The following is a 9,043-nucleotide window of genomic DNA, read 5'->3' on the forward strand; positions in this document are numbered from 1 at the left end:
TGTATGCTTTTCTATTAAAAATTCACAATACCCTTACTAAGCTTAAGACCTTCTACTATCTAGTCAGGCATACATTTTCTGCAGTGCTAAGATTTATTCAAGCCAAACCTAGAAACTCAGCTTTTGTTTCCCATGTCCTTGTTTGCTCTACTACTGTATCTTAGATTCTAATTTCAAACTTTTCAGTTGCAGCAGATGCTGAGTTCTCAGCTTTTTCTGCTTGAGGCCTGCTTTTTCAGCTCCTAAAAATCCTTTTTACTTTTAGTGTTTTCCACACAGACCCTGACTATCATCGAAGGTTTTATCTTTAAATAGGGTTTGTAATGTGATTTCCTCATCATCAGATGTACTGCTGCTTATAGGGTCATTAGAGAGTGGGGTTTAGTCAAAGCAATTTTCCATCCTGTCCACAATTTGAGTTAACTTTATTTGAAGGTTCAGTAACAAAAATATTCCCCAGCAAACTCAGCACCAGCACGTCTGGGGAAAAAGAGGGCTGAGAGGACCCCAAAACAGGGGGTATCCCAAACCAGGTGGGTGGGGGCGGGGCTGGGATTTTAGGGGGGATATTTGGGGTCCCTGAGGTTTGGGGGGCTTAGAGGGTCCCATAGGAGGTCCCAGTAAGTTTAGGGTGTGAGATTGTCAGGAGAGAGCTCCAGGGTGGGGGTCCCAGTACAGGGCTCTGGGGGGTTGGGTCTCTGCAGGGGCTCAGGAGGGTCCCATTCAGATGCCCCCCTGCTCCAGCCCGCGCAGGCGCCGGGCAAGCTGCAGGTCTTTGGGGAACAGGGTGACTCGGCGGGCGTGCAGCGAGCACAGGTATCCGTCTTCCAGCAGCCGCACAAGGAAGGCCTCTGCTGCCTGTGTCCCAAAACCTGAGGGAGGGTCTGCAAAACCCCCCAGCATACCCCAACCCTCACAGCACCCCCTGGGGGCAGCAACCCCCCAAAACACACCCCCAGGGGTCAGGGTCCTTCCAAACCCACCCACGGGCGACTGGGGGTACTGAAACCTGTAAATGTGTGCCTGTAAACGTGTGATGGGGGACCAACACCAAGTGACCCATCCCCATTCCCCAACAGAACCCAAAAATAAGGGACCCCCCCCCCCAGCACCCAGAGGTCTCCCAGGGACCCTCTCAACATCCATGAAATCCTGTCCAGAACCCATTGACCTCCCCCAGCCCATGGAGACCCCCATAGACTCCCCCTCAGCTCCCATCAGATACCCCCAACAAACCTCTCAGCCCCATCCAAGCACCCAAAGAGACCTTCCTGGACCTCCCCAGTCCCCCAGAGAACCCCCAGCACCCACAGACCCCCCTGCAAGCATCCACAGAACCCCAATCCTCATGGAAACCTTTTCACCACCCATGAGATCCCCCTCAGCCCCCTTCCCCACCCCCCTAAGCCCCCTGGACACCCCCAGAGCAACCATAGAATCCCTCCAGCCCCTCTGTGACCCCCCTCCCTCCAGCACGCCTGAGCCCCCCAACCCCTACCTCCCGCAGGGCCAGCAGGGCCATGCGCTGCCAGTGGTAATCCACCCCGCGGGTGAAGAGCAGGCAGAGCTCCTGCACCTGCAGCAGGGAGGGGATGTGGAGGGGGTACATGGGGGCATCGGGGTCACAGGGAGTGGAGGGACATCAGGACAATATGGAGGGGATGTGGGGGCATTGGGGATAACCCGGGCTGGGGCCACCACCCTGGTGACATGGAGACACTGTCTTGGGGACATTCCAGGGGCAGGAATGCTGGGGACAGGAACATCTGGGGATACACTGGGGAGTGGGGGAGGAGGGATGTCCCCATCATGATGGGGACACCCTGCAGAGACCCCAGGTGGGAGGCAGGGGGGACACCCCACTCTGGGAACATCTTGGGAATACCCTTGGCCATGGGAACATGTGGACACTCTCCTGGGGAGGGGACACCCCGATGGGACAGGGGGGACAGTGCCAGCACAGAGGGCGGGGCACAGGGAACACCCAACCCATGCAGCCTCTGAAGGTTACGGGACACAAGGATGTCTAGAACCACAGAAGGACATTGGGAGATATGCAAGGATGTTGGGGGAGGACAGGCCCACCATGTCACAAGGATGGGGAGGACAAGGACATGGGGAGGGTTGGAACAGAGTTGAGGGGGGACCCTGGGGGGAAGGGAGTGGTCCTGAGAAGTCCCAGGGAGTGATTTGGGTTTCTGGGGGGTGACTTGGTGGGTCTGGAGGGGGTTGGAAGGTCCCAATGGGTGTTTGGGATGGGGCCGAAGGGGAGACTGGAGGGTTCCAGGTTGGATTTCAGGGGTCCCAGGGTAGATTTGGGGCTTGGATTTTGGTCCTAAAATTTTTTTGAAGGGTCCCAGTGGGTATTTGGGGGAGTCCTGTGGGGAGCTGAAGGATCCCAGGGTGGATTGGAAGGTTCTGGGAGAGGTTGCAGAGCCCAAGAGGGTTGATCTAGGGTGTCCTGAGATGGATTTGGGGATCCCAGGAGAAGGGATCCAGAGTGGTTTGAGTGATACCAGAGAATGCTGGAGGTCCTGAGGTAGATTTGGGGGGGTCCTGGAGGGGTTTGGGGGTCCCCAAGTAGATCTTATGGGTATCTGAGATGATCTGTGTGGTCCCAGGGAAGTTTGGGAGTCCATGGGGGGTGCTGGGGAGGTTCCATCAGGGAAATTGGGGTGTCCGGGGATTTTGGGGTGCAGGAGTGTTCATTTTGGGATGTGGGGGGTTCTCACCAGGCAGGCGAAGGGGCCGGGGCGCAGCAGCAGGCAGGTGCTGCTCTGGTACCTGCGGATCTCCTGCAGTGCTCCCTGACCCGGGCGGCGCCCTGGGGGAGCATTGGATGGGAGTCTGTACGGGCTTTAGGGGATCTATTTGGCCTGGGGGGCACAGATGGGGGGCTCTGAGAGAACATGGGGGGTATAGGAGATCTAAAGGGCCTGAGAGGACACAGGGGCCTATAGGGGATCTAAGGAGTGGGGGCTATGAGGGCCGGGGGGACAGGGGAAAGCTGGGGGGGTTATAAGGGATCTCTAAGGTCTGGGGGGACATTGCGTGCATGAGGGATCTATAGGGAGCTACAGTGATGGCCGATACAGGGGAGCTACAGGAGGCAGGGAGTACGGGGGTTATAGGGCACAGGGTATAGGGAGCTATAGGGGAGAGGGAGTGTGGGGTGACTATGGGTGATGGCAGGGGTATATAGGGCACAGGTATACAGGTATATAGGGTACAGGTGGGGGGCGGGGGAGGGTTTATAAGGGGAGCTCTATAGTGGGGTCCATAAGAGCTCTGGAGGGGGGTCTAAAAGGGGCCTCGACGTGGGAGGTCCAGAGGGGGTGTCTATAAGGGGAGTCCTCGTCCCCTCACTCACTGCGTGCCCGCGGCCGGGGCGGTGGGGGGCTTGCGGGGCGGCCGCGCCGTCTTGGGGTGGGCTTGGGGCGGGGCATGGTGCAGCCGAGTCCACCGCGGGGTCAGGGCGATTCCAGGCGTCCGGCAGGGCTGGAGGGGACCAGGCGGAGGGGGAAGGGGGGGTCAGGGCGGACCCCGGTGTCCGGGGCCCCCCACGCCACCCCCGGGGCCCCCCGAGTCCTCCCGCTCCCCGCCCGGGACCTCACGCTCGGGATCCACCGCGCCGTTCAAATCTCCCGCCGCGCCACGCCGCTCCTGACGTCACTTCCTCCCACGCGCCAATCGGGGCGCGCCACCGCTCTGCCCCACCGGGCGCCGCGACTCGATGGTGCCGCAGCAGCCGTGGGCTCATTAGCATAAATCTGCATGGCCCCGCCCTGGGCACCTCGCGCCTTGGCGCTCCCAGCGGAGTCTCGGTTATCGTCCCAGTGTGATCCCAGTCACTCCCAGTGTAGTTCCCGTTGCTCCCGGTTATCCACGTGGTTCCAGGTACTCCCAGAATGATCCCAGTGTGATGCCAGTCCCCCACCATATGATTCTAGTGCCTTCCAGTCACTCCCAGTGTGAGTCCAGTATGAACAGAACGGCTCCCAGTATGATCCCTGTCACATCCCCAATGGTCCAAATCAATTCCTGTCCCTACTAGAATGATCCCACTATGATCCCAGTCACTCCCAGAATGATACTGGTTGCCCCCAGTGTGGTTACAGACATTGCCAGTACGAACCCAGCATGATTCCAGTTGTTCCCTGTATGATTCTAGTTGCCCCACTTGTGGTCCTAGTACCTCCAACATGGTTCCAGCATCTTCCATTTGCTCCCAGTGTGTCTTCAGTTGGCTCCAAACATGGTCCCAGTAGCTCCCTGTGCCTCCCAGTAACCAGTAGGGGTCAGTCAAGGGTTACAACTGTCCATGAAATCCACTGGGAGAAGCAGATTGGGGGGTTAGTGAAGCTACGGTGACCCATGTGGGCTTTGGGGTCTCTTCAGGACATTGCCTCACAGACCTGCCGGTTTACCCCCAGTTTTCCCAGTGGGCCACCCCACCCCTCATTTGACCCCATCAGGCCTTCCAGTTGCCCCTAGCTGTTCACCCAGGTCACCTAGCTGCCCCTCAGTTCTCCCAGAGGGCTATCACATCCCCATTTGACACCATTGAACCTCCCAGTTTCTAACACTAGTCATCCCAGTTGTCCCCCTAAATCCTACAGTTCCTCCCAGTCCTTCCAGTGGGCCACCACACACCCATTTCACGGAATCACTGAGGCTGGAAAATCCCTCCAAGACTGAGTCCAACATCTGACCACCTTCTACCTTATGACTCGACCATCACGCTGAATGCCGTGTCTAGTTGTTACTTGAACTCCTCCAGGGATGGGGCCTCCACCACCTCCCTTGGCAGCCCATTTGAATGCCTGACAACCTTTTCTTTGAAGAAATTCTTCCTGATGTCCAACCCGAACCTCCCCTGGCACAGCTTCAGGCCATTTCCTCTTGTCCTGTCCCTTTTTTCCTGGAAGCAGAGCCTAACCTCGCCTGGCTGTCGCCTCCTGTCAGGGAGTTGTGCAGAGCCAGAAGGTCTCCCCTGAGTCTCCTTTTCTCCAGGCTGAGCCCCCACAGCTCCCTCAGCCGCTCCTGGTGCTCCAGGCCCTTCACCAGCTCCATTCCCTTCCCTGGACACGCTCCAGCCGCTCAATGTCTCTCTTGCAGTGAGGGGTCAGAACTGGGCCCACAGGACTCAAGGTGGGGCCTCCAATCACTGCCCTGGTCCTGGTGGCCACACCATTCCTGATCCAGGCCAGATGCCACTGGCCTTCTTGCCCACCTGGGCACACACTGGCTCAAATCCAGCTGGCTGCCAACCAGCAGTCCCAAATTCCTTCCTGTTGAGCAGCTCTCAAGCCATTCCTTTCCCAGCCTGGAGCATTCCATGGGGTTGTTGTGACCCAGCACTTGGCTTTTTCGACTCTTACACCATTATTCTTGGCCCATCAGTGCAGCCTGTCCTGATCCCTCTGCAGAGCTTCCTGTTCTTCAGCAGATGCACACTTCCACCCAAGTTGGTGTGATCTGTGAACTTCCTGAGTGTGCCCTCAATCCCCTTGTCCAAGTCACAGATGAAGATGTTGAACAGGACCAGCCCCAACATTGAGCCCTGGGGAATCCCAGCAGTACCCAGCCCCAGCTGGCTGTGGCCCCATTCCCACCCCTCCTTGGCCTGGCCACCAGCCAGGTGTTCCCAGTGAGAGGCACCTGTCCCAGCCAGGAGCTGCAGGTGCTCCAGGAGAGGCAGGGAGGTGGAGGCAGTGCCAAAGGCTTTGCTGAGCTTCAGGCAGACACACCCATACATGTCCAACATCCACTTGGGCCATGTGGGGACAGCAAATCAGGTGAGTCAGGCAGGACCTGCCTTTCCCAAGCCCTGGCGGTTCCCAATGCCCTGGTTTTCCTGTCCGTGCCATGGGCTCCCCCCAGGGAATCTGTTCCAGGCCTGTCCCAGCACCAAGGCCTGGAGTTTGCTGGATCCTTCTGGCCCTGATCTCAGTGGCTCCCCTTCACCTCCAGTATGGTTCTAGTCATTCCCTGTATGATCCTAGTCATTCCCACTATGATACCAGCATGATCCCAGTTGCTCCCATTCACCCCCAGTATGATTCTCCTTACTCCCTGTCACTATCCAGCACGGTTCCAGTCGTTCCCTGTATGATCCTAGTTACGCCAGTTGTGATCCCAGTACCCCCACCATGGTTCCAGCATCCTCCAGTTGCTCCCAGCACGGTCCCAGTAGCTCCCAGTGCCTCCTTGTGGCCAGTGGGGATCAGTTGAGGGTTGCAGCTGTCCATAAAACCCATCTGGAGGAAAAAGGACACACAGGTGATGTGGGGGGATATGGAGGAACATGGAGGCGCTGTCCTGCTGTCACCAAAACTGCGGGAAAAACAAAGAGTCTCCAACAACATTTTTAGTATTAGAGAATTAAGGCATTACTTTATTCTGAAAATAATTTCATCCATATATTGCTTGGGTTGTGCAGAGAAAACCATTCCATCACACACAGCTGTTTACTAGATTTTTCACATACTTAAACAGTCAAAACCCAGAAAAATTCATTGGTGCAATTTTCATTGGCCACAAGTTACACAGTTCTTTGTATTTGGTTTCCTATTGGTTATTGATCACTTTGCCTCCAATGCTAATTAGGTCCTTGTTCTTTGTTCTCTTACCGATCTTTTCCCAGACCAGGTGTCTCTGACACACCAGGAAGGATGTTCAGGCATTGATGGTCATTTATCTCTTGAGCATCCTCTGGCAGCTACCAGTCCATTGAAACATCAAGCTCATCAGGCCTTGCTCAGCAAACAGTCTTTTGAAAAGAAAGTTCCTTTCCCCCGGGCAAAGATGAACAAAACCCCTGACTAAAGGTAGTTAAAAATTTTAGAAGTTACATAATTTCCAACACCGCCCCTCCCCATAGACACAGTACTGCCACCCTGTGTCCCCATGTCCCCTCATCTCCCTCATGTACATATGTCCACAAGGTCCCTCATGTCCCATCTGTCCCTCCACATATGCCACAATGTCCTCATGTCTCCCATGTGTCCCCAGTATTGCGTGTGTTCCCCATGTTCCCACCCTAACTCCCATCCCCCAGTGTTTGTGCCCTGTGGCAGGAGGTGCCAGGACTCTTCGTGGCCAGCTGGGACATCCCTCTAGTGGTCTTGTGTTCCTCTGGGATACAAAAAATAGAGGGAAGGAACACCCTGAATGCAGGGGAGGGCCCCAAAAGTGTGGCAAACAGGATGGGGCAAGAGCATCCTTCCTCCACTTCATTTTTGGGGTCCCACTGATGGGACAGGGGATACACATTCCCCTTCCCACATTCCCCTACCCAGGGATCTGGGCCCCTCTGCACGGGATTGAGTTGGGGACACCCCCCCCACCAAATTAATGGCCTTGAGACCCTCACATGTAACTGATTTATCTTCCTGGAACTGAGACCTTCCTCATGGGATTTGGACACACACCCCCTCCTCCCACGGGATTAGGGGACCCATCATTGGACTGGACACTCCCTCCCCATAAGATTGAGACCCCCCTGAAAGTGGGACATTCCCCCCATGTGACTGGGCACTGAGCTCCATCGTCAGCCCCTGCTCCCCCTTCACCAGGAACCCCCAGTGTGGACTCGATATTTTCGGAGCTTGAGAAGAGCTAGCTCTTCTCAAGGGAAACTTTTCAAGTTTTCTTTTTCCCAAAAAAACCCCTTGTGCAAACAATATTCCTTTCCTGTAACAGGGGTTGTTTGCTATTTCTGTTACTTAGCCAATGGGAGAGGGGTTACTCCTATGGACCAATAACGTGCCTTCTTAGCACAGCGTGTTATAAAAGGGCTGAATGAATTGTAAATAAAGCCTTCTGATTTCTACTGCCTTCTGACTGGAGTCAAGTATCTTTATTGCGTGTCCCATTGCGACACCCCTGGACCTGAGGGTGGCACTAAGCAAGATGGCCACCAAGCCCACTTGTGTGGGCAGGGGGCCACAGGAAGGCTAAGGCCCCAATTGAGGGAGCCTCAGGGCTGGGGGCCCATAGAGGGGCCCCCAGGCTGGGAATTGCTGACAGAGGAATGGAGAAGAATGCATTGGCAATGTCTGTGGCGGCACCATTTTGCTGCCTTGGACTCCCACTCATACTGAAGTTCTGACATGCCCAGCATGGCAGCACTCCGTGATGGTGTGGCTTCATTCACTGTCAGCCCACTGTCAGTGTCCACTGTCCATGGGACTCAGGCAGGGGCCATGCAGGGCTATTGAAGGGTTAGCGAGTCTTGCTGAGCACGCCCAGTTGTCCAGATCATGGATCAGCTCATGAACGGGGTCCTGAAGTCCAGTGTCATGTTGCCAATAGGACACTGTTGTACCTGCTGTTCTTCAACTCTCAGCAGTCCCACAGCAGAAGGGTCCTCTGAAAGACAAAGCAAGGGATTCAGCTATCTGAATTTCTTCTGTCTCCACAGCAGCTCTCCCAAAGCCCAGTGATGTTGTTTTGGGTCCCTGAAATACCTCTTCTGAGGTGATCTATGCCAAGGATACACGGAGCCTCAAGGCCACTGACAATGGAGTTTTTCTGCCACTCATGCCCAGTCAGGAGCACTTCAGCTTCCAGTATAGTCCCTGTTGGGATCCCCCTGTCACCCCAGAAACAGAGATGGATTCTGCCCTTGCATGATGGCATCAGGGTACATTGTGCACCAGTGTGGCCTTGTGCTCCTGTGGCTCTGCTGTGCCAGGCCATGGATCCACACAGTCCAATAGACCCCACTGTCCTTCTCCCACACCTGGCTGGAGCCAGGGCCCGTCTGGCTCTGATCACGGTACTCGTTGCTTGCTTCTTGTCAATAGGAGCTGGAGGTCCTTTACAGAGGGTCAGAAGTAACATCAGCCCTTCAATTCTGCCTGAGGACTTGCCCAGTGGAAACGGAGCGGCATTTTTCCTTGAAGAGTTTTCTGTGGTGATTAGTTTTCCCTCTCAACTCACATACCTGTGCTGCCAAGGCAGAGGTGGGTTTTCCATCCCACTCCCTCATGTCTTCACCATGGTCAGGCAGGTAAAACCACAAGTTACCTCATGATGT

The 9,043-nt window shown here is 55.6% G+C and overlaps 1 protein-coding gene across 2 annotated transcripts; it reads right to left on the reverse strand.

The window, feature by feature from the left end:
- Nucleotides 1-224: 224 nt before the first annotated feature.
- On the reverse strand, nucleotides 225-3,641 carry LOC136302523 (histone H3-like centromeric protein A). Of its 2 annotated transcripts, XM_066205995.1 has the most exons (5): nucleotides 3,615-3,641; nucleotides 3,371-3,498; nucleotides 2,733-2,824; nucleotides 1,499-1,576; nucleotides 225-858 (listed from the first exon to the last, which is right to left on the reverse strand). In XM_066205995.1, the coding sequence occupies exons 2-5, from the start codon at nucleotides 3,444-3,446 to the stop codon at nucleotides 724-726; spliced, it is 381 nt and encodes a 126-aa protein (XP_066062092.1). In that variant the 5' UTR covers nucleotides 3,447-3,498; nucleotides 3,615-3,641; the 3' UTR covers nucleotides 225-723. The 2 variants fall into 2 exon arrangements, with proteins under 2 accessions (XP_066062092.1, XP_066062091.1); XM_066205994.1 differs by lacking the exon at nucleotides 3,615-3,641 and having other exon boundaries at nucleotides 3,371-3,603.
- Nucleotides 3,642-9,043: the final 5,402 nt, after the last annotated feature.

This window comes from Chamaea fasciata, unplaced genomic scaffold (assembly GCF_029207755.1).
Source record: "Chamaea fasciata isolate MVZ Bird 193981 ecotype frontalis unplaced genomic scaffold, bChaFas1.0.hap1 SCAF_29, whole genome shotgun sequence".
NCBI lineage: Eukaryota > Metazoa > Chordata > Aves > Passeriformes > Sylviidae > Chamaea > Chamaea fasciata.